This window comes from Apiospora kogelbergensis (genome assembly GCF_038363985.1).
Source record: "Apiospora kogelbergensis strain CBS 113332 chromosome Unknown utg000003l_segment0_segment0, whole genome shotgun sequence".
Taxonomy (NCBI): Eukaryota; Fungi; Ascomycota; class Sordariomycetes; order Amphisphaeriales; family Apiosporaceae; genus Apiospora; species Apiospora kogelbergensis.
In genome coordinates, this window is record NW_027117420.1 from 2,811,667 (window position 1) to 2,835,646 (window position 23,980).

General features: G+C 54.1%; 8 protein-coding genes across 8 annotated transcripts; 4 read left to right on the top strand and 4 right to left on the bottom strand.

The window, feature by feature from the left end:
- Positions 1 to 1,033: 1,033 nt before the first annotated feature.
- On the top strand, positions 1,034 to 2,638 carry PG998_005670 (uncharacterized protein; the record flags this gene model as incomplete). The annotated part of the gene is made up of 1 exon (XM_066872488.1): positions 1,034 to 2,638. The coding sequence occupies one exon, from the start codon at positions 1,034 to 1,036 to the stop codon at positions 2,636 to 2,638; it is 1,605 nt and encodes a 534-aa protein (XP_066732585.1).
- Positions 2,639 to 3,728: 1,090 nt separating this feature from the next.
- On the top strand, positions 3,729 to 6,942 carry PG998_005671 (glycoside hydrolase family 47 protein; the record flags this gene model as incomplete). Its single annotated transcript, XM_066872489.1, has 2 exons — positions 3,729 to 6,556; positions 6,639 to 6,942. 2 exons carry the CDS (start codon positions 3,729 to 3,731, stop codon positions 6,940 to 6,942), a joined length of 3,132 nt encoding a protein of 1,043 aa, XP_066732586.1.
- Positions 6,943 to 8,671: 1,729 nt separating this feature from the next.
- On the bottom strand, positions 8,672 to 9,635 carry PG998_005672 (uncharacterized protein; the record flags this gene model as incomplete). Its single annotated transcript, XM_066872490.1, has 3 exons — positions 8,672 to 9,044; positions 9,101 to 9,497; positions 9,605 to 9,635. The coding sequence occupies 3 exons, from the start codon at positions 9,633 to 9,635 to the stop codon at positions 8,672 to 8,674; spliced, it is 801 nt and encodes a 266-aa protein (XP_066732587.1).
- A 3,783-nt stretch (positions 9,636 to 13,418) lies between these two features.
- Positions 13,419 to 14,341, top strand: PG998_005673 (uncharacterized protein; the record flags this gene model as incomplete). Its single annotated transcript, XM_066872491.1, has 2 exons — positions 13,419 to 13,575; positions 13,662 to 14,341. The coding sequence occupies 2 exons, from the start codon at positions 13,419 to 13,421 to the stop codon at positions 14,339 to 14,341; spliced, it is 837 nt and encodes a 278-aa protein (XP_066732588.1).
- A 1,196-nt stretch (positions 14,342 to 15,537) lies between these two features.
- PG998_005674 (uncharacterized protein) lies at positions 15,538 to 16,163 on the bottom strand (the record flags this gene model as incomplete). The annotated part of the gene is made up of 2 exons (XM_066872492.1): positions 15,538 to 15,964; positions 16,027 to 16,163. 2 exons carry the CDS (start codon positions 16,161 to 16,163, stop codon positions 15,538 to 15,540), a joined length of 564 nt encoding a protein of 187 aa, XP_066732589.1.
- Positions 16,164 to 16,489: 326 nt separating this feature from the next.
- On the bottom strand, positions 16,490 to 19,601 carry PG998_005675 (uncharacterized protein; the record flags this gene model as incomplete). The annotated part of the gene is made up of 4 exons (XM_066872493.1): positions 16,490 to 18,165; positions 18,289 to 18,573; positions 18,642 to 18,753; positions 18,822 to 19,601. The coding sequence occupies 4 exons, from the start codon at positions 19,599 to 19,601 to the stop codon at positions 16,490 to 16,492; spliced, it is 2,853 nt and encodes a 950-aa protein (XP_066732590.1).
- Positions 19,602 to 20,502: 901 nt separating this feature from the next.
- PG998_005676 (glutathione transferase) lies at positions 20,503 to 21,397 on the top strand (the record flags this gene model as incomplete). The annotated part of the gene is made up of 3 exons (XM_066872494.1): positions 20,503 to 20,533; positions 20,603 to 20,737; positions 20,814 to 21,397. 3 exons carry the CDS (start codon positions 20,503 to 20,505, stop codon positions 21,395 to 21,397), a joined length of 750 nt encoding a protein of 249 aa, XP_066732591.1.
- Positions 21,398 to 21,907: 510 nt separating this feature from the next.
- On the bottom strand, positions 21,908 to 23,789 carry PG998_005677 (uncharacterized protein; the record flags this gene model as incomplete). The annotated part of the gene is made up of 5 exons (XM_066872495.1): positions 21,908 to 22,012; positions 22,082 to 22,357; positions 22,426 to 23,317; positions 23,374 to 23,507; positions 23,583 to 23,789. The coding sequence occupies 5 exons, from the start codon at positions 23,787 to 23,789 to the stop codon at positions 21,908 to 21,910; spliced, it is 1,614 nt and encodes a 537-aa protein (XP_066732592.1).
- Between the last annotated feature and the right edge of the window lie 191 nt (positions 23,790 to 23,980).

Below are 23,980 nucleotides of genomic sequence, written 5' to 3' on the forward strand. Positions count from 1 at the left end.
GCTAGACGGAGGAGGTCCGAAGTAAACCCAACCAACCAAGAAGGGACACAACTAAAGCTACCACCCCTTTCAGCTGAAAAAGAACGGCATGACCGGTCAGCCTTGCGTGGCGGACCTGATAAGCTTAGTAGAAACTGTCGTTATACTGTCTCCCCCGACGTACGAGATAATGTAACTATGTCAGCAAGCTGGGAAGAAGAAGACCACGTCCTACGTGTCACGGGATAGTCTCGGGGCCCGTCGCTGCCCCCTCAAGACTCAAGGCAGAAAGGGAGTTTGACAGAGACCACAGACGCCTGAAGCTTACAAATAAGGTTTCCGGTGCGCTCTCTCGGCAAATGGTGCCGTGGGTGGTCATGGATGGTCATGGGTGGTGATGCGTGGGCCGCGGCTGGGAATTTAGAAAGGTTCTTGATCCCCTGGTCGTACCAAGCGAAAACACTACCGTAGGATCGTATGGATGCGTCCGCGCTGCCTCATGTTGGGGACCTCAACACAATCCTGATCTGGGTCAGATGACGAGAGTGTGACGTTCTTGGGGTCTCCGCTCCCTTTGTCCGACCGTACGATGTGGTTGAAGGCTCGGGGTTGGCGGTGTTGGATTTCGAGGTTCTTTGTCCTCTTTTCATACTCTGCCCGGGCTTTCTTCGTCCTTCGGGCAAACAGTCCGTTGGTTGGATATCTTGGTAGATTCCCTGGCTCCTCGAGAAAAAAGAATCCGCCGGGCAATCAAAGAGACAATAGCTCGACATATAACGCAACAACATCGAGTTCCAGTGCTGACTCTTACACCACGGCCAACAACCGAACAAGCGAGAGTTCAGCCAAGATGGACAACATTATGTCGCTTGTTGACTATGCGCTGGCTATAAAAAGAGCGTTGGTGTCACCCCGAAAAGGGGGACACTCAACTGCGAGGAGATACCGGTAAGAACAAGACAACATTCAATTAGCTAGTCTAACAGTTACCAGAATACCCAGGGTGTATAACCATATTATTACCTGCCACCGTAATACCAAGCCGTCCAATACCATGGATGAACCAAATTTGCCTAGTCTCGGTTTAGGATTCGAGTTCGAGTGGTGGGAGGCAGCTCTTTATGATGACTTGGCAGATAAAGACTACCCCTTTAAAGGTTACCGAAAATTCAAAACGACGGGGACAATACACACCGGCGAGAAGCCTGACGACGAAGTTTTGACTGGTAATTACGATGATCACAATCCAGCCCCGGACGGGTGGAACCCCAACAAGTTTCGGATGCCACCCAAAGAAGTCGTTAATGAGATGCTAGGAAGCCTTCGGAAGACTATAGCAGATGTTCTTATTTCAGAGCCGGCCGCGATGGTATCTGACCTGGACAAAGAGCACCCAGGAGTTGTTCAGCTAGAAAACGGAGTTAGCTCTGCCTTCACGAAATACACCGCGCACCGCGACGATGGCCGGGAACGAAACCTGGCTGAAAAGCCCAGACATTGGCGGAAGGACACACATGTGTTTGAGCGAATTTTTTATTTCGTTGCTCTCGAGATGCGTACCAGAGTGTTCACCGAAGCAAACAAGAAGGAGGGCGACCAGATGCGTAAAGAACTCGGCCTTATTCTCAAGGAAATACCAAAGAACCATAATGTTTCAGTCAATGCCGGGAACGACGCCCTATACATAAATGAGAAGAGCAGTTTGCCCCAACCCGGAGAAGCAAGGGCTGGCATGCATATTCATGTCAGCGCCGCAGGAGTTTTCGATACCGTCACCGAAAAAACCGACGCCAATATAATGGGAAAGCGCATTATCGCCTCCAAAAAGCTGCTCACCCTGTATTGGCTAGTTGAGCCGGACATCATGAAATTGCATGCATCTTGGAGGTCACGAGATTCGAGATATGCAGGTTTGTTGAGAAGACACAGTAATCTCGCGTTTTCCCTCAGTAAATGGGTCACAAGCGACACCGCCATTGAGCCACATTGGGGGTACGAAGCGGAAGAGGCCGAAAATAAGAAGAATCACCACTACAACGAGGTCAATTTCGATAACGACCAAGGCCAATGGAGCCAGAACGACCTGGGCCCCGTGGGTGAAAAAGTCAAGGCCGTGGTCCAGTTGCGCGGCGACAATGCCGAGCAGCAAAGAACTCAAAGAGCGATCGAGAAAATATGGATGTGTAAGAATATGGACCAGCTGGTTTGGCTCTGCTCGAGTCACTTTGGAAACCGAAGAGGGGCAATCTCGCTGAATCAATTGCTGGCGACCGATTCCCAATACAAAGGCGGGGGTGTCCGGGAAGCTGCGCAGAGGCTCGGCACGGTCGAGTTCCGGGCCATGCAAGGCTCGTTCAACTACGACGCCGTCGTAGCTTGGTCCGAAGTGGTCATGCAGATGACCGAGCCCTGTGTCACGCAGAACAATGATGGTGGGTTTGTCGACTTCGTCGCCCGCGTCCTGGAAGCGCCGGAGAGCGGAGACCCAGTCAAAGCGTTCATGAAGAGACTCGGCTTCGACGAGAACCACCACGCGTATAAGTTTTACAACCAGAACCTGCAGAAGGACGTGTTTGACGAAGAAGCGAAGCCCAGGTTCGACAGAAACTCGATACCGAATGTCTTCGTTGGGCAGAAGGGATGGTGCATCGGGAGCTAGGATTTGGGAGCTGTTCTGTTATCTGCCACACTCGTTAGACCGATATCTACAAAATCAGTATTTATTTGTACCTTGACTGGCCACGTGCCGGACCTGCCACCAAAATCAATTGCTTCTGCCGAGACCTTGAATTGACCAAGCGCATATTGAAATTTGCTAGGACATGCAAGGACGATGGCCCAGGCACAGAGCCTACTGCGCCGTAACAAGTCGACCACGCCTGGCCGACAGCCAGCAACCCTTGCTGCTTGTCGTAATAAAGTGTTTCATTCCTTCATTCGTTCCCAATTTCTTATCAATTTGTCATCTCGTTTTGGACGAGTGCCGCATTGGCTACATGCGTGTACTTACCTCTCGGTGGAATTTACCGATGGATTCCATCCTATTTATTTAGGCCCTAAACGATCATGTCCGTGAGACAAATGCCAAGCAACCTCTTTCCTCGGTCGAAACGAGCGAAACAGACGGACTCCCAGCAAATGCCCTTTCCTTGCCAAGACTTAGGACTTGCCCGGCTGCAAGCCAAGCTGCTAAAGGGGAAGGGCCCAGGCTGTCTGGTTGGCAGCTTCTATTCCCGTCTATTCTCAATGGGCCCATCTGTTCCGGCTGCCCATTGCAGTCGTCCGTCGACTGCGGATGTCGATTCCACTCTTGCTTGACACGAAGGGTCCATCGACAATCGTTTTCCGTCCATCTAAGTATCCGTCTCTTGGCTCAGCCGTCGTTTCTGTCTCTTTCTACCCTAGCATGCTGGTTTATACTCCATTTAATCCCTGAATTTTTCTCCAAGACGACATTGCCGTGCGCCCTTGCCTGCCGCAGCTTTTGGACCCTTTTGCTCGAGTGCGACGTGCCTTGGATCGTGTTTCTCCGGCTGTTTCCCGGCGTCTGTGTGCTTTCGGGTCGCAACTTCGGCTAGAGGACATTAATCCCTTTGGAGCAGAGGAGATGTCCGAAATACGGTTGCTATAGATGGTGCACTTTGTTTCATTCGGAAATTACGACATTGAGGCCGTCCTCGTCTTGAAATCCGCCCAGCTCCACGATCGCTCGCGACCTGGGAAGGCCACCCCAGAGCTCAATCGCAGCTATGCTTCATATCCGCAGATATCGCTACTTTGTAGCTTTCGCGGTTGTGTTGGTTTTCATCCTCTATCGTGTGAGCAGGACCAGCGATCGATGGGACGACTTGTCTACGACTTTGGAATTCAATCCTTTGCCGAAGCCGCCAATTCAGAACCCCCCGCTGCGCGACCATGACCTCCAAACAAAACCCCTGAAGGTCGCCCAAGACGCGCCGCCGCGACAGAAACCCTTGGAAGAGGCTGGAAAAGATGACGTGCCCGTCAAGATCCCGACACTAGATACGGAGGACCGAGCCGGGAAGTTCGACCTACCAACCACGACATCTTTGACCCAGACGAAACCTACCCATACCGACAACAACGACCCGTCAGAGCATGACGAGGTCCACGGCCAGCAAGCGCCCCAAACCACAAACCCGCCTACGATTCCCGCCATCAGCATCCCTGATCGAAAGACGCCGCAAGAAGTATGGAAAGAACAACAGGAGAAACAATACAATGCGCAGGCCCAGCTGCCACTCGACGACCTGCTGTACCGGCCCAGTACCTCTTCCCAGATCCACTGGACCAAACAGCCCGAGCACTTCCCCATCGCCAAAGAGTCCATTATCCCGCTCCCGACCGGGAATCCAAAGCCGATACCGAGGGTCCAGCATGTCTTTCCACCAGAATCCGAGGAGGCCAAGGCTAAGCGGCTTGCGCGCCTGGCTAAGGTCAAGGGCGAGATGGAGCGCGCCTGGGGTGGCTACAAAAAGTATGCTTGGATGCATGACGAATTGTCGCCTATCACCAAGAAGTTCCGGGATCCTTTCTGCGGCTGGGCTGCTACTATGGTGGATGCGCTCGACACCCTGTGGATTATGGGCATGAAGAAGGAATTTGACGAGGCTGTCAAGGCCATCGCAACCATCGACTTCACCTATTCGGAAACGCGAAACGAGATACCTGTTTTCGAGACCACCATTCGCTATCTGGGCGGGTTGCTTGGAGCGTATGATGTGAGCGGGGGCAAGAAGGGAGGCTACACGATCTTGCTGGACAAGGCGGTTGAGCTAGCAGAGATCCTCATGGGTGTCTTCGACACGCCCAACCGCATGCCTATTCTATACTATAACTGGAAGCCGTCGTTTGCCTCCCAACCTCACCGAGCCGCGAACGGGGCAGGCATCGCCGAGCTGGGGTCCTTGCTTATGGAATTCACGCGACTTGCGCAAGTCACCAACGAGAACAAATACTTTGACGCTGTCGAGCGTATCACCGATGCTCTGGTGGATTGGCAGAAGCGAGGCACCACGATCCCCGGCATCTTCCCGGAACGTGTTGATGCCAGTGGCTGTAACCGAACCGCCGCCACTAATGCCCAGATCAGATTGGCAGCCGAAGAAGCCGAGAACATCCGAAGCACTGTACCTACTCCCGAAGACTACACTGGAAGGGAATACGATAGCACGCCGAGGCCGGATTCGCTCGTTGGCCTTCCCCAAAGCAGTCAGAAGACCTCTGCTGGTACCGCCAAGCAGTCCCAACCTCTGCATCGTCGATCGCTCACTGACGATGAGGATATCGAAGACCGTCCGCTCACAGCGAAGAAGGGCTCTGCTGTTGGTGCGACTAAGCCGAAGAAGCCAATTCTCTCGCCTCCTGATCTTTACCAGCAAATGAACATACATGGAACGACTGGTGAGCCATACGAGGACAAGTACGAGAAGGAAACATGTTATCCGCAGGGATTGACAAATGGCTGGGGCTCCGAATCATATTCCATGGGTGGTAGCCAAGACTCGACATACGAGTACTTCCCCAAGACATTTTTACTGCTTGGTGGTCTGGAGCCCAAATACAAGAAGCTGCACATGGACACCGTTGATGCAGTCAAGAAGTGGCTTCTTTATCGACCCATGGTTCCCAACGACCGCGACATCCTCTTCAGTGCAAAGATGTCGACCGCTGGAGAACCCGAGAAGGACGCATCGATTGAGTTTGAAGTGACCCACTTGACTTGCTTCCTGGGTGGTATGTTTGGCTTGGGTGGCAAGATCTTTGATGATGCGATCGACGTCGCCATTGGCGAGAAGTTGACCGACGGTTGTGTTTGGTCCTACGAGAGTACCGGCAGTGGCATCATGCCGGAAGGCGCCACCATCGTGCCGTGCAAGTCGGCTGATAACTGTCACTGGAACGAGACGTTGTGGCACGAGTACCTTGATCCCATGGCGGAATCCCGAGATCTGCAGATCGCGGACTGGGAGAAGCGCCACGAGGAGCTTCAACTGGCTAGGAAAGAGGCTGCCAGGCGGAAGGCCGAGGCCAAAGCTGCGACCGACAGAGCGACTGCTGATGCCGACAAAGAAGCGAGGATGGCACACCGAGAACAGGCAATGGATGGCCCATCATCCGTAGCAGAAGCACCTGCCATCGCCGATAACAGTACCAAAACGGTCGGCACCGCCAATCACGATGCTCCGTCGAGTGGAAAAGATAAGGAGAAGGAGGCGGACTGGGGCACCCTTAGGAAGCGTGGCCTGGATACCATGACCGGCGATCTTGAGACCAGCTCGAACGACAACTCTCCGCCCTGGAAGACATCCAAAAAACCGTCTCTCGAGGAGAGCCTGGATATGAACATTGCAGGCGGTGTTGGCAAAGTTGGCATGCCGATGAAGGTTGAAGCCGCTCAGCTCCCGCTCACAGACACACACGAGCTGGACGAAGCTGCGATGCTACCAGACCCGCCGCGACCTTACACACACAAGGAGTACGTGGAGTACAGGTTAGCCAGCGAGACGATCCCTCCTGGATACGTCAGCATCCCTCACAGGCACTACATCCTTCGGTAAGTCAATCAACCCACTCTGAAACCTTAATATGTTTCTTTCTGTCGCTCAGACATGCTAACGGTTTGATTACACGACTAGACCCGAAGCCATCGAGTCGGTTTGGTATATGTATCGCATCACGGGCGACACTAAGTGGCAAGACAAGGGCTGGCGTATGTTTGAGGCCGTCATCAAGGCGACGCAGACCGAGGAGGGTCACTCGGCCATTGCCAACGTTCTCGAGCCCAACTCGGACCGTACTAACGAGATGGAGAGTTTCTGGCTGGCCGAGACGCTCAAGTACTTCTACTTGCTCTATAGCAAGCCTGATGTCATAAGTCTAGACGACTATGTGCTCAACACTGAGGCGCATCCGTTCCTGCGCCCGGATGCCTCGGTGTGATAATAGTGCGGGTTCATTCACCGAAGTTAGATGGGGAGAATGCCTTGCTTATTCATTTATAACTGCCCCTGGTTGTTGGTGCGATGAGAGACTTCGTTTCATCACTTGATTGGGGGCAGATAACGCCACGCCGCTGCGTATCGGTATCGGCGTGTTAGAGGGGCTGATGCCCACAGGGCACTTGCTCATATGGCAGAGGAAACCAAGCTGAAACTAAGCTTTTTGGCTACGATGACATTGGCGGCATATCGGAAGCATTGCCTGCTTACTTGGTATATGTCATCGTGATGAGGAGATGGTGTTTTCTCGAGATATAGGAGAGACTTCCAGACAAAGACAGAAACCCCGCCGCCATTCAAAAGGCAAAAGGGGGGAAGGGAAGCATGGACGCCAAAACCAGCATGGCGAGGATGATGAGGGCGAATGTCGCATGCAATTGCATTGATGGGATGGGGGTCACTACCACTACCTGCTTGGCTTGCTTCAACTTAACCTCAATAAACATATTTTACTTTAGATGCGCTAATTTGTCCCGTTTTCCAACCGTCTTCCCTCATTGTCTACGTCTGTCAGGCTGCTATGCGCTGCCGATTCCACTCATTTCCTGCGTGATGTGACGTTTCCCATTCACCGATGCGGCAACTAGGAGAAGGCAGTAAGTTGTCCATTCCCTTTCTTGCACGGTTACTATTATTATACATTGCCAATTAAGATTCAAGCATATATCCCTATATATACATCCAAACAGCCATGTCGTTCTTTTCGAAATCAACGACCAAGTGTTTTCAAACGAAGCCAGAACAGATGGTCACACGATATCGCAGCAAGCATCACTTGAAGATTCAGTCTTTTTTTCGTCACCATCGATCGTCTTTCTCTTCATTTCATTATATCTGCATCTGTATCTTCTTCCTTTCGTGGTCGCGATGGCGGGGGGTCGTGGTCCTGAGTTGGTCGCAAATGGTCCCTTCCCCAAAAAAGAACCAATCAAGCCCCGGGGCAAAACAAACAAAACAAAAACCAAATTGGGCGATAGGTAGTAAACATGGGGGAAATTGTTCTGGCACTCCAAATAACCAAAAACATTTCAGCCCCTACCTTCCCCTTTCCCCCTTTCCATATTAAACTCCGGTTCCCAAATGCTCTGTTGATCTTTTGTGCGGAAAAAAAAGCATTATTCCCACAAACAATCATGGATGAATCTTTGCGTGTGCGTGATGGTGATGATGAGGGTGTTGCTGCAATTGCTCCTTGGCCTACTTGTCCCAGTCGATATAAGTTTCCAACTCCAAGCGCCGTTTGTTACTTATTCGCCGTGAGCCACCTGCTTTTTCAGTTGGTAGTTGGCGATAAAAAGTGAACGGGCGCTGGAGTGGCGGCCATGTCAGTACCGAGGCGATTCGCGGATCCAAGTAGCGAAAATGTACAGTGCTGTTGGGTAGTGTAGTGTTGAGTTGCTGCGTATGTTCGTAGTCGTCTATAATGTGGTCGTGGTCATAAAACGCTTGTCGCATGCCGTGCCTGCCTGATCCGCGGGGATTGAAATAGAAGAAGAGAAAAAAAGATATACAGAATGGTCTCCCAGCCATCGTTTGATCCGTTGCCTCCGTGCCGCCGTTCCGTCCGTCCAAGGTTTTTCGTTAAATACAGTCTTGTCGAAATAAGGTGTTCATGTTCGTCTTCCAAGGCGCAATTTCGTACTGCCACCCGTGTTTTCTCGCTCCCCTCATCAATCCGCCAATTGCGTCAACACCCGTATGCTCAGGATCATGACGAGCAGACCTATTGTTACGATGATGAGGAGTGTGAAACTGAACCAACCCAGGACCATGGCTGACGTGCCGACTCCGGATAAGACACTACCATTTCCGAAGTCTTGCGCGATGACAGATGCGGCCACTGATGCTGTATGTTGCCACAGGACACTGACCAGCACGAAGATGGAGGCAATGAAGATAATGGCGAGGGCGATTTGCGAGACGGGCCTCGAAGGGAATGGCTTGATCTCGCGCTCGGAGCCCTCCGAGTCTTCTTCCTCGTGCCAGCCGGGGAAGGTGGCGAGAAGCAGGAAACAGACGAAGGCGAAGATGATGGCAATGATTCTGTGAAAGAATCAGATTAGCTCAGAAACGACAAGGAACCGGGACTGTAGACTTACATCAAGTATGGGAACACGATCATATCCTTGAACTGTGCTGCCAGCCAGATCAGGTTGAGAGGATCCTGGTCCACCGACACCTCGTTGGCCAGGGCCGTAGCATTGTTGCTACATAACCACGCTCCGCCGTCCGGGTTGACGCAGATACCGAAGTAGCCAACGCGAGCCTGCAGATGGGCGGAACCGACAATGTTGCTAATGGCTTGGTTGACGTTGTAGTCGACCTGGGCAGTGTCGGGCACGGCCGTGTAGTGTTCGTAGTAAAGCGACAGCAGGAAGATATCGGGGATCATCGGCGACGACGAGGAGCACCCAGCTAATAATAACGAGAGCAGAATTATGGATATGGCAATCAGAATCATCAACACATGGTGGTAACCCAGGAACGGTATGAACCCTAGAGCGCGAGATAAGGGGTGTTAGCGACATGTTTCCCTTGCCATGCGGTATGCCCATCGCATTGCTCTCTCTGGAGTTGGCTCGGCCTGGGGCATTGTTACTTACGGTACCAGCCGACTTGGAATCTTTCCGCCATTCTTTCGTTGGGTGTGTGGTATCACCGCTACTCAAGACCTCAGATTCCCGAGGACGAGTCTCCCTTGGCTTGAACCCTTACCGTCGTCCTCCGTGGGAGCGACGTTGGGCTAGGAGCTTGGAGACGGCACAGCTAGGCTGCTGCAGTTAATGTGCCAACGAGAAGGTGGATCAGTGTCGCTCGGCGATTCGACGTTGTGACGCGATACCTGCTGTGGAATGAAAGGCAGACAGCGAGCTGGAATGTGCCGCCGCGATGTTATGTCTCGGTCTTGCGAAGCCTCGTATGGTGTCGACTCGTATAAGAGGCAGGAGGACACGCAGACTCGAATGGAGATGTTGAAGTCGTTTCCCTAGCTGTCAGAGTAATACCTGTGTGCTGTTGACAGTGAGGTGGAGTGAGAGTGGCTCTTGGTGAGGGAGGGAGGTTGTGGATGTGGGTGGTGGTGTGATGCAGAGAGAGATAGAGAGAGAGAGAGAGAGAGGGTATGTAGAGTAGAGGGAGTGAGTACAGCAACTCTCGAGAAACGATTAGTCAGTTGCGGTCAATAACAATTCCCTATGTTGTTCTTGTCAATATCCTGGTTTGGGTTTTTGACAGGTATGCAGGTCTCAATTGCGCAACTGGGAGGAGTAAGTATCGAGAAGACAGATAGCGAGAGGGAGAAGGGAGAGAGAGGAGAGCGGAAGAGAGCGCGAACGGAGCGAACGTCTTTCGGGGTCGGTCCTGTCTAGTCAGTTACGAAATATCTCGGTGGTTGGTGTAGGAGAGTGAGAGCGGGAGTGGGAGCAGTATGCGTAGTAGCGATCTTCTTTTCCGGGCTTCGATTCCAGACTGGTGGTATGGCATGCATGTGCAGTAGACAGGACCAGAACCGTAAGTAGATTGGAAGAGGGAGAGAATTGGAGACAAGAGACAACGGCACGAGATGTCATTGGTCTAGCCACTGTCTTTTTGGGCTGTTCTCGACGATGAGGTGACGCCGTTGGATGATGAAGCTCCAAAATCTGGTCTCCCAGCCATCGACTTTTTGTTGACAGCAGGGGTGGTGGTTGCTGAGGGGATGTTCGGGCCCCGGTGGTTTGGGGGCCATTGGGAATCTGTGACGCCAGTTAAGCGACAACGCGCTGGGGGAGTGGGGGGGAGGGGGGCGGCTGCAAATCAGGTTCTGAGGTTCTGAGGTTTTGAGGTTCTAAGAAGCTGCCAGCCTGCCCGGCATTAGCGCCAGGGCTTCCCCCCACCAACCCGCCTATGATACCGCACCAGCAAACCAGCTGCCCCGCTGTTGGGAGGCTGGGCCGGCCTTGGTTTTCTTGCTGTGCTTGTGCTGGCTGTCTTTGTAATAGTCCCTGCATCCCGCATCGGCCTGGCACATCGCATCCCATCGCATTTGACTACTTCTTCACGCTGGTGCCTGGCTGGATATTGATTGATTGATTGATGGATTGATTTCCCGATCTCCATGGCTCGTGTCGGCCGGGTGCGTGGATCTCCAGCACGCTGGCTGCTGCTAATGAATCCCAGCTTAGCCCCAGAAACCCGAAGTGCCCGTGTGTTCCTGTTCCTGTTCCTGTTCCTGTTCCTGGCGTGCGTACCTGTTCGTTGGACCGGGACACACAAGACACACACCACACTCGACGCTTTTGCCAGGTTCCCCATGACGTCGCAGTGTTGCATCTCCCTTTATTAGCGCTTCTACGTGTATTGTTCTCCCTTTTCTCTTTCCTGCAGCTGGGCAACCACGGCTGGGCACCCCACATCCTCTGTCTTTCGTGCTGCCAGTCTCAGATTGATCGCATCAGAGAATGTCTAAGGGCTCTCTGTCTGGGCTGCCTTGTGTTGCTTACTTCAGCTCAATGGATTGACTGCACGCACATCCCGTGTCTTTACATACAGTAAGCGTATGCCAAACCAAATCAGACGGGCAGATCATCCCCGCCGTACGCATGCATCAATGCTGGGTTATGTCCAGCGAGTTGGACACCGACACAACGCACACAACTTGCAGCGGCATGCAACCATGCAGCCTGCACATGCCACTTGTGCCGATATTCCAGCTCGGCAGGACCCGCTTCGCCTCAGACCCAACCATTCGGTCGCAGGCGGTGTGCGCTCTTGGGTCGGAGGGCAGGAAGGCCGTACGTATCCAGCAGCGGACAGCAAAAGGTGCTTGGCTACTTCCTCTCAGCCCATTCCAGAAAGAGAGCCCCAAGCTTGGTGCCGATGCCGCCCCGAGCGGGTGGGTGTAGATGATGAGCCTGGACGATAACGTTGTCCCTCCCAGCAAATCGTTCTCAACCAATTGCGTCGCTGCACCAGGGTCTTACTCCTTCCGATCTAGGCAATCCCCATCTCTGCCCACCTCCACCAGCACCACTGGATCGTCTGGATGTGAGGTCCAAGCATCACAAGCAACATGTCACTTGCATACCTGCATCACTTAGTGATTTGATCCAAGATGCTGCAGACAGATCTGCGCGGTCCGAAACCACGTGCGTGAACTAATCCCGCAGTAAAGCCTGATCGCGGATTGCTTTTGGCTGGCATCGATGTTGCACGTAACGCTGTGGTCCTGTCGTCCTGTTTCGACGTGCATCAATAGGACGGACGCGCTGAGTCAACGTACAGCCGCCCTAGTCAAATATATCATTGATACATTCCAGCCAACCCGGGGAAGTGCCGATGAAGTTATCTACGTACGTTTGCCAGTCAGTCACTATCAATTATTCATTGGCCGAACTCTTTCGCTTCGAGTACCGACCTACATTCGTCTCCAAAAGTGAGTTCGAAACTCAGAAAGGGGTCGGTAGGTCGGGAACAGTCGGAGAGGCTCGAAAGTCCACAGCCTTGGGGTGCCTATAAAGATAATCTGGCATATTTAGTCATTCATACCCACGCATAGGAAACCACAGAAAACACGGGTGGATGGTGGTTGTAACAATGTGTCATGAGCACATAGGAAGCAGAAAGGCGAACAACTCATTGAATTTCTGAGAACATGTCCGAGATATAGGGAAGAAAGGGGATATCAACCAGCGGGGTCTCGGTTGGGCGAGGCCGTGTAAGTGGCAGCCAATGGCAATTGCTGTGGAATAGGTTTGCACAAAGAAATGAGATTTTCCTGTTTGGTCTGGGATTTCTCGACAGATATGGGGCCAGTGGCTTTATTGGCTGCCTCTCAGATACAGTCATTCTACATTGTTACGAGAGCCATTGATGTGGTGATGGACGGACCTGATAATGTGTAATCCGCCGCTGTGGCAAATTGAGGGGTCTAGATATGCTCGGTGGGTTGTTCAGATGCCGTGATCCCATCATGTTTTAGCCGTGAAGAGGGAGGGTAGCAATTTACAACCCCCGCACCGACCCCGTTGGCAAATACAACTATACTTCGTTGCAGCGACATTCGTTCGGTCGCGGAAAGCGAGAAAGCGTTGGCAAGAGCCACTGGACCAACCCTAGCCGCAGCGCCGGGAAATTGGCACGCTATTCAGACTTTACACCATGTGCTACGTGGTAATTAACAAACGGGCTGATGCAAAACAGACGGAACATTCTCTGACGAACTCCAGAGTGAGGACAAACGGTTGGGGAAATTGGAGAAAACACATGCAGCTATGACGAGTCAAGGCGGCAGTTAGCAATAGCCCGCCCGATATTGGAGCGGCAGTGGTCATGATTCGGTAATCGACGCAATGCTTCTATTAAAAGAGGCCCCTCGCCCTCTCTTCGTCCATGGGGAGGAATTGGTACTCGGAACTGCCTTGTTCTCCTCAATACACGATGCATTATCCTTCGTTCACGTTTGTCCTCTGGGGTCTGGCCGCGGTCGCGACAGGGAGCGAATGCTGCAAAGCAAAGGCGAAATGCCCGGTTGCAAGCGTGTCTGATCTCGTGAACACAGGCGATCCGGTCGGCAAATCCGAGGTTTACGAGAATGGTAAATGCGAATTCCCACCCTTCATCGGCGCCTTTTCCAACTCGATCCCAACGGCCATGTCCCTAGCTAACACAAGAGACGCGCAGTCACCATGTACTACACCGGCGGTGACAACGCCACGGACGTCTCCGTGCTGTTCCTGACGGATATCTACGGCCTTGCGTCGCCGGAGAACAAGCTGCTGGCCGACAGCTTCGGGCGCGCCGGCTACTTCACGGTGGCGCCGGACCTGTTCAACGGCTCGCCGTCGCCCCTGGACATGAACGCGCCCGGCTTCAACCAGACGCGATTCCTCGACTCCCACGGGCCGCCGGAGACGGACCCCATCGTGGCCAAGGCGGTGCAGTACCTGCGCGAGGTACGCGGGGCCCGGCGCGTCGCCGTCGCGGGCTACTGCTTCGGCGGGCGCTACGCGCTGCGGTTCGCCGGCACGACGGCGGGCGCAGGCCGCAACGGCGTCCACGCGGCCTTTGCGGCGCACCCGAGCGGCTGGACCGCCGACGAGATCGCGGCCGTCGCACTGCCCGCCTCCGTCGCGCTCGGCGACCTCGACGAGCTGAACCCGCCCGACAAGCGCCACGAGCTCGAGGCCCTCCTGGCCAACACCACGGCGCCCTGGCAGGCCGACCTTTACAGCGGGGCGCCCCACGGCTTTGCCGTGCGCGCCAACGTCTCGGAGCCGCAGCCGAGATTCGCCAAGGAGACGGCTTTTATCCAGGCGGTTAGATGGTTCGAGTTCTGGGCTAAGGGAGAACCATATCGCTAGGCTGCTTGACATGGCTGGGAATATCACACGTATCACTCAATATTACGTGGGATATAGGAAAAAAAGAATATCCGGTATTAAATAGCTAATAACCTAATACATTGCTTCAGTACGATAACGAGATGGCGTATACCTTAAGTTCGTGGTGTGAAGGCCGCCTTGGTCCACAGCCTCGGAGTATCTGCCACCCGCCAGGTAATCCAACGAGAAGCATCCGGTTTTGCCAGACTGAAGTCGTAGTTGATGAGCAGTTGCGCGACTGTAATATCTCCCGGGAGTGTAGGGCCGTTATAGTTAATGTCTTGTGTAACGAGCGGCAATATAGTATTTCCAGATCTCTGTTTAGACCCCCTCGGTTTCTATAAAGAAGTGTTCACCATGCCATACGGCCAACCCCATACATGAGAAACGAATAGTCGACATCCATGAGCCCCGAGGGCTTAGGTCACATTACCATCGCAAGGGCCGCAGGCCTGAGATCCGGTAGCATGATCTGGTCCACAAAACAGAATCCACTGAAGTCCTCCGGGTAGTTGTAGTACTCTTAGCGGGCGTTGATAGCACCAGACGGCGTGTAGGTATTTTACTCCACGAGCACACAAGATCAATATTGTCCCTGGTCAGGTATTCGAATGCGATGCCGTCGGTGGCCTTGTGCCCAGTGCAGTTGTAGTTAGAGAAACAACCTCAGATGATGAATCTAGGAATGTAACGTGATAGCCAAACTAGAGTTGTGGCCCCTCTCCACACAGGCTTACCTCCGGCAGGGGATCTTGGGATTAACAAGGGAAGCGGGCAAAGTCCTCCACCAGTCCGCTTCCTACGGGGACGCTGGGATGCCCCCACAATGAGCATTTGCGGCTGAGACCTCTTCTCTTGTTGCTGTGGACTGCTAGTGGAGGCAAAGAAGAAAGACTGCGTGCGCGGGGCCGGGTAAGATCCGAAACAAGTCGATGCCAGTCGGGGCCGTCCGTGGACCAAGTAACATTAAAAGCGGGTATGTAAGGCGAGCTAAATATACTAAATCGAACTACAGAACAAAGGCCATCAGGCCAGCAACGAACGAGACACCGGCGAAGGCGCTTCCCCGGTTGGCACCATTAGGAGTCTCACTGGGGGCGGCGGATCCTGAAGTCTCAGTACCCGCGGTCTTCGAGGGCCCCGAGGCAGCATCAGCGGTAGCAGTGGCAGACGCATCAGGGGGAAGAGACAGTGAGGCCCGGTGCTGATGTCCCCGTCGACGCGGGCACGGGGGCCGTAGAAGCCGGATCCGTGAAGTGCTTCGAGACAGGTTCGGGAGCCGAGTTGGGGTTCTTGCGGGCTTCGATGGTGATGGACTTCTTGCCCTTGTAGGATTGCACCGTCTTGCCCCCTTCTGCCTTGGCGATGGTCAGGTCGTCGGGGCTGATGCTGTAGGTCCCGACCAACTTATCGCTCCTTGCATACACGGTCAGGACCACGGGACCCTTCTGGTCGCCCTCCGGCCTGCCGACTGAGATCACGTACGTGCCGCACTGCATGGGCTCGACGGCGGGGAGCAGTCCGCTCTCGCTCGTGTTCAGTACGCTGCAGCCCTGGCTGAAGTCGGGGTTGGTCGACGTGCGCATGCCATCAAAGTTGTACCTTCATTATCGCGTCAAGTGTCAGTAGTTCCCGCCCAGTAGAGGATGTAGAGGGAGACGGACCAGCAGTAGACACTGTAGGAGTTGCACTCTGCCGAGAACTCGCGGATCTCGTATGTGTACTCGGCCGGTTTGGAGCTTTGGGCGTTAACTGCCGAGGCGACCAGAGGCAGCAGAGCGGCGGCAAATGTGGACTTCATGGCTATGATCAGACGAGGAACAGAAACGGCAATCGAGCAGATATATAGCCAGGCAGAGCGAGCGGCTTGAGTTGGGCCAGAGAGGGATGGGCGCGGTGAAGATGGGCAATTGGCGACGGATGGGACTTGGGATGTTGAAAGGACGACGGTCTGACATGCCATTCCAAAGGGGATACGATGTCTTTATCTATCCTAACTAATTTCAGCCCCGAGCGGCGCAGTCCGGGATCTCGGCATCAACCTGGGATTGTTGGCCGCGTTGCCAAGAACGGGGTCAGGCCCACTTGGTGCGTACATGCGGAGAATCTCATCTTATATCGATCGTCTCATCGAACCCGAGTTGCGATGTCTCGGATCACGTAGATCTGCCCGTACAGGTCCGTCACATCGCGGAACACCGCCAGAGCCTCGACTACGGTTCTGCCATCGGAGCCTCCTCCCAGAGCAGCGGCCATCTTCTCGAGCTCCGCCACCGCGCCGTCGAGCCCGCGGCGCTCGTACTCGGCGATCCACATCAGCTCCTGCTTGGCGCGATCCAGGGACGACGGGGACGAAGACAGTCGAAACTCGGGAAAATCGACCGAGTTCATGTTCCCCTCGGCCCGGTCGCGCGCGATGGACCCGTAGTCGTTGTACATGCGGCACAGGCTGGCCAGGTGGCGACAGAGGTCCTCGAGGACGTAGGCCGTCTTGGGCGCGGCGAAGACGTCGTTTCCGCCAGCTCCACCGGCGTGGCCTGCGACCACGAGGCAGACGAAGAAGACGAGGGAGAAGGGGCATGAGGTGTGGTCGGCCGAAGTGGTCCGCACCCAATTGTAGAATGATCTGCCGGGCATGGCTGCTGCTGTTGCCGCATGCGAGGAATCGACGGCCCCGTCGTCACTGTAGCCGCTGTCAATGTCCGTGCTGGGGGACCGTCGCTCCCCATCGCATGACCTGTGTTGTTTCCAGGATGCAATTCGTCGGTTGTCCTCGCCCTGGGTGATGTGGGCCAGGAGAAAAGCCCGGAGCTCGTAGCGTAGTTTGTTTTGGTTGCCGGCGCCACTGGCCACGACGGAGGGGTTCTGCAGAACCCAGGCGACGTAACGCCTTAGAGTTTTGGCAATCCCGTTTTCTACTTTTCTCAGGGATACACTGTCCTCGTCTGCCATATGGGTATCGTCATCCCCATCTGAAATATCCCGGTTTTTGGGGCGATGGCCGTCTTCTCCTTCAAAGAGCCCATCAACCAGCAAGCGAACATTGTCCAGTTCCAGACTTGTGTTATCTGCGACAATCGTCTCCATGTACTCGTCTACTTGGTAGTTGAGCATTGATAGGGACATCATGGTGCGCAGTGTGCTTATGCTAAGTGGCCTATGTCTCTGCAGAACACTACAGGCTGTCCACGTCAGGGGTATGAAGGCCAGATACTTATCCTCGCCCAGCCCAGTCCGGGGGAAAACCTGATGTTTTCCACGCTCGAGCGTCTCGATTGAGTAGCATGCTTGTAACTCGGCAATATCCAACAAGTACGGTGATGTCCCCTGGAAGAGCGGGGTGCGCTGGATCAGTTTCCGAGCCCCCTTCACCTTCTGAGCAACGCCTGCGGGTAGATGAGCCCACTGATAAGACAATTGGCTGTCCTTTTCGGAGATGGGAGATACTGCAGCTGCTGAGAGGCAATATGCCTCCGACAAGATTCCACACCCGTATGTGACTTTCTCGGTCCATAAGTAGTCGCCGTGACACCACTGGTCCCTCTTGGCCAGAAGAAACGATTTGCCATGCTCCATACTCAGAGCCAGCTGGGCGCACCGCATCTGCGAGGTCCACGGCAGGCTAGAAAGCGATTTTAGTGACAAGGTGGCATAGGCTGTTACTTCGCAAACACCTTCCCACGAACCATCCGGACGCTGTCTTTGAAGTATCGACAAGAGCACGTGGAGCGAAACTTGGATGATGTCGGATCTCAGCTCTGGAGCATGCTCCAAGAGCTGTTGGTGAAGCAGCTCATTGCCGTCTATGAATAGTAAACTAAAAGCCTGTGACATCAATTTCATCCAGTAGAATTCACTTTGGTGCTATATGAATGATCATTAGTACGGCTAGTCATGCAAGAGAAGATAGATATTTCTTGAAGTACTTGCCCATTTCTCCCTGACGTTGCCCGCTATCACTTGGTTGCAAATAAAACGAAGAGCCTTGACGATTTTCGGGACATAGTTGCATCGGTCGTCCCGGGAAAGAAGGCAAATCAAGGCATTGCAGTTGGCGCTGATACTTGGGTTTCTTTCGGCGTCGTATGTTCTGAAATGGTTGTCTGCTTCAAATGTGTCGATGAAAGGGCCCAAATCAGGGGCTTTGCCCAGATACTGCAAAGTTGCGATCGCCATCGCAGTGTCATCGGCGTCTGGCAGTGCGCTCGGAGCTATGGATCTCAAATGTATTAGTATGATATCCCTCGCCGCTTGTTATTCAGGGGCAACATAGACGAACAAAAGCCGACAGTGCCGTTGGGGCTGGCCAGCAGCCCCTGAACAAAATTACTGATGGCGGTTGATTCGGGCACATCGACTGATATACCGACTGCTGCAAATGTGGCCACAACCTATGCAACGTTACGTATGTTATCAGTTTGTGTTTCAGGAGGCTGATGGACGGGGCATCAATACTAACCCATGTGACTTCAAACACCGTTGTTGGCCATGCACTAGGAACACTTCCATTACCGTTGCCCGATCCCTGGCTCAGGACTCTTCTCAGATAGTCTTCGGCTTCGTTATCCCACGTGGACGCATGAATCAAATATGCCGCGGTGGACGATGGCGACCCCATCATGGATCCGTTGGATTCCCTCCATTGGCCTACCTGGTCGAAGTCAATGTGTCCAATCAGAGCCTCGAGAGAGTGTAACAGTGTCGATGGCGCCTTGTGCACACTGAACGGGGGTATTTTCGCTATTTTCTCGTCGTACAGCGCCGCCAACGTGCCTATATTGGCGAATCGGATATCCGCGCCATCCTCACGCAGCATCTTGATGTGCTGGAAGACAAGAAGCTCGAATCCCACCTGGTCGTTGGCCAACACATCCCAGTCGTCCAGCATGGCGCACAATGCCTTCTCGGCGATCGAGCTCCTGGAAACCCAGTCCGGGTGTGCAGGCGTCGCGCTTCTCAGGTGCCTCCGGAGGGACAGCAGCGCTGCAGCGGTGTTCAAGATGCCGTCAAGGGTCGTGGCGTAGCTGGGCCAGCCCCCGTCCGGGAGCTGCGTCGCCAAGAGATATTCAAAGCTCTCGGGGAACAGCCAAGCCGACTCGACCCGGGGATCTGGGACCATGGAAACCCATGCCGTGTCGTATATGGACGTCGAAATGGAGCCGAAGCCCTGGCTGGTCGAACATTGAAGGGCGAGCCTCGACAGCAATGCATTGGCTTGTGCTACTATGGAGCTATCCATGTCAAAGACGGCTTTTTGGTGGGCAAGAGGCAATTGCCTAGATGCAGCAAACAGTTTGAAGAGCAGCGTATCCCGTGAACAATGTGTTATCCAGTACAGGCAGCCCTACAGCAGGTTGGAAATGTCACACAGCAACCAACCAACGGTAGTTATACCCTGCACCATTGGCCGTTACATAGCCACAGGCTCAGGTACTGCTCGGTACTGCTCGGTACTTGTTCAATGAAGCAAAAACAAGCCAAAGTTGGCGCCGTAGTGGATCGCGGGCATGATCGACGCGGAAGCATCGCTGCGGATGGCTGGTTCTTCCTGTCAGCGACCCACATGCTGTGCTGACTACATGATTGGCATGCAGCATGCAGAGTGACATGTAACATGCTGCACTGGCATTTCCTCCTTCACGGGCTATCGAAAGTCTGCACTGAATTGCTCGGGGGAGCAGGGAGTGGTGAGGAAGGCATATCGCCAAGTCATGGCCAGAGATGTGGACGATCCTGCAATGTTGGCGCTCCCTCTTCCACCAACCACGCGCTGTCCAATCTCCGATTTCGCTTGCATGTGCATGGGTGGAGATGGGTTGTTACCGAAGTTGCACAGTATGCCGTGCAATATAGTTGTACGGTGAGCAAACTCCCCGACTGGCCGTCACCCTTGTTTCGGTGTGTATGTTTGTGTGTGTGTGTGCGGCACATGTAGGTGTGGCGGCGGAAAACGGCTTCGCTGTCCCGAAAGACCCAACTCACCCCCCTCCCCCCTTGCGTGCGTTGGGGTAATATCGCCGTGTTTTAATCACACCAAACATAGCTAACCCCTATTCTTCTTCAAACCACCGAGACCCTGTCTATCTATCGTAGTAGTCGACTGGGACTGACCTCAGACCAAACAGCAGAGCACACAAAACATGACGAAGCCAATTCAAGTATGGATGGCCCGTAAGTCAACGCAGCCCTGCCGTCTCAAGAGTAACCCGCATTCTGATACTATGCTTACTATCCGCCCAGCACCTGGACCAAACCCATGGAAGGTCGTCGTCATACTCGAGGAGCTGCAAGTACCCTACGAGATCAAGTCCATCCGGTTTGAGAATATCAAGAAGAAGCCCTTCACGGACCTCAACCCCAACGGTCGTGTTCCAGGTTAGTGCAGCATTTTTCCTTCTGAATTCTGAAAGCTGCCGTGTGAAGGGCTAGCTTATTGAAAATGCGTGTGTAGCAATCGTGGACCCCAATGCCGACGACCTGGTCGTCTGGGAGTCCGGTGCCATCATCACGTACCTTTGTGAGCAGTACGACCCGGAGAAGACCCTGTCGGGCCGCTCTGTGAGCGAGAGGGCCCATCTCAACCAGTGGCTGTACTTTCAAGCCAGCGGGCAGGGGCCCTACTTCGGCCAAGCGGGGTGGTTCAACAACCATCACCCGGAGAAGCTACCCTCGGCCATGGAGCGGTACAACAAGGAGGTACACCGCGTGCTTGGCGTACTAGAGGCGTGTCTGGAAGGCAAGCAGTGGCTCGTCGGCGACCGCCTCACCTTCGTCGACATCGCCTTCGCGCCCTGGAACGACCGCCTCGAGGACGTGACCAAGTGCGCGCCCGGCGACGGCTTCAAGGGGTTCCCCAACGTCCAGGCCTGGCACGAGCGCGTCACGGCCCGGCCGGCTTGGAAGAAGTCCATGGCGACCAAGGAGAGGCTGATGGATGAGCAGGATCTAACCTTGGTCGGCCTTCCGAAGGGGATGAAGTCCCTCCAGGAGTGGGAGAAGCAGATTAAGGAGCAAGACGAGGCGGCCTCCAAATAGGAGGGGTACGAGTTAGCAGTATACTGCTTTGGCCTACATTATTCTTACCAACATTGAAAGTACTGTTCACGAGAAGAACTGCTACACTACACATTGGTCTTATTGGACTACACATGCCACGAATATCATAGTGGTATTCTACTTTTACGTGCAATACTTACCGCACACCTACCTCGGCCCATTGGCTATCTGTGAAGTACAGAAATCGCGCCACATAGGCTTCGGCACAGTATATCCTTACATGGCATTGATAACGCTACCGAGTGTGAGGTGCCAGATCGTTCCATTCATACCGTGTGAAAATTAGGTGTCAAGCGATGAGATGCCCTTCTGCATCTGGCGGCAGGCGAAGATGGGTACGGAACTTCACTTCAGATATAATTATTAAAATTATTATACATGGTTACAATGTATTAGACGATAAGCTATGTACAGATTCAATGCCCTTCAATCGGGAGCCCAAGTAAATGATGCAAGACAAAGCCCAGCGCACGTCCTGTGGCAACTTTACTAGACTGGCGTCTCCGCCTTCTTCAGGGATGCTGTCTTAGTAGAAGTCCATTTACAGCACAGCACGAGGAAGAAGGATATGACAGGGGCGGCGGCAGTGATATACTTGAACCCATAGAGTTAGTAAATTAGGCCACAAAGAGAAGAACGGGAGTAAGAGGGTCGTTAACTTACAAATACTTGAGTGGCGGATTCGCCGTATTTTTCAATCACCACAGGCAGGACCCCTTTATCGACGACCGACGCAAGGTTCGTGGCTCCAGCGGAAATAATTCTGTCCACGACATCCGGCGACACTACCGAGGACAAGTTGTCCGTCAGACGTGCCTGGAAGACCAGTTGACCGAGACCCAGGAAGATAGTACAGCTGACAGATACAAACGTTAGAAGTGTTGTTGCGCCTAGAGGCGCGATCTCCTTGGGCAGAGAGGCTTGTACGGCAACGTGCATCTAAATGGTGTGTTTGAGAATCAGTGGAAATGCCAGAGAGGGAAGGGAAGGTAAAAGTGTTAACACACCATCGTGGTAGCCATCGAGTATCCAACACCGCCAAAGATCTGGTACCCGATGATCTTGCCCATGGAACTATTCAACCGCAGCGTGGAGAGGAGCCCACCGCCAAGCGACGCGAACACTTCGGCTGCCAACAGCAGAGGGTTCCAGTACCCGATCTTCATCACAACACCAGCGCTTATGAAGGCGGCCAGGACGTCGGATATAACCGTCGGGAGGTAGTAGGTACCGCTTTGGACCGGCGACAGACCGCAGGTGGCCTGGAACCACACGGGCAGCCAGTAGATAACGGCCTGAAAGGGCCCGTTGAGGAAGAAAGCGCTAGCCACGACGAGGGGGATGTTGCGATGGGTCTTGAACAGACTGGGAGGGATAAGGGCATCGTCCTGCAAGTACAGTTGCCAGCAAGCGAAGAGGCACGCCGTCGCGACGGACCCGACGAGAAGTCCGATGACGGTGGCGGACTTCCAAGCATACCGGACGCCTCCCCACTGGAAGGCGAATAGGAGCATGGTCAGGGCGGCGGCAAACAATAAGAACCCGAGCCCATCCAGGCCCTTGAGCTTCTTGGCCAGGGGTGCGCGTTCCGTTTGGGCCGGCTGGAGTCGAAGAAGCACGGCGCAGACGAGGCCGGCAAACCCGCCGATGGGGAGATTAATGTAAAAGCACCATCTCCACGTGATGTACTCGGTCAAGGCTCCTCCCAGAACTGGACCGACAATACTGGCAATGGCAAAAGTCGAGTTGATGGTCCCGGTAAAGATGGACCGTTTGTGCAAGGGGACGATGGTAGTCAGGATCGTGAGCCCCCCGGCGAAGATGCCAGACGCACCTACACCTGTGATGGTCCTCCCAACGATCAAGGCCTGTGTTGATGGCGCCAGGGCGCACAGGAGGCTGCCGACTTCGAAAACGAAGAGGTACAGCAGATACATCAGCTTTTGGGAAACAACACGTATGTCTTCCCCGCCAGCGACTGCGTGGAGCACAGGGCGAGCTGGAACGCAGCACCATACCACCCGACATCCTGAATGGAATTGAACTCGGCAGTAATGACGGGGATGGCGACGGCGACGAGGTTGAAGTCCTACAGCGGGTTGACTCTGGTCAGCGAGGGGGAGAAGCTGCCTGCCGTAGCTGGTCGAGTGCATCATCAACTTACTAGGCCCACCAGGAAGGTACAGAGGCAAAGGGCTGTGTGGATCAGGATCAGTTTGGTGCCTTGCACCTCGTTGGCAGGGTCTATGGAATCATCGACAGGAGGAGTTGCCGGTCGCTTCTCGCTCGTGCCGGCAGGAGAAGAAGGTTGATTTGATCCGGCCACGACGGAGTCAGAGTCAACTCTCTCCTGGTTCTTGTCGGACTGCATCTTGGCGCGAGAGCGGGCGCTACTTGGCAAGGAAAATACAGGTGATGGTCAGGACCGTCGAGGGGTGGGATGTTGCCGGTTGTGGCTTCATCTGGACGGTCTTGGGTGCCGGAGGATATTGACGCGACACTGGCACAGTATGGGAGAGGATGGAAGAATCGGAGCTGGGCTGCCCAAATCGACAGGTCCCA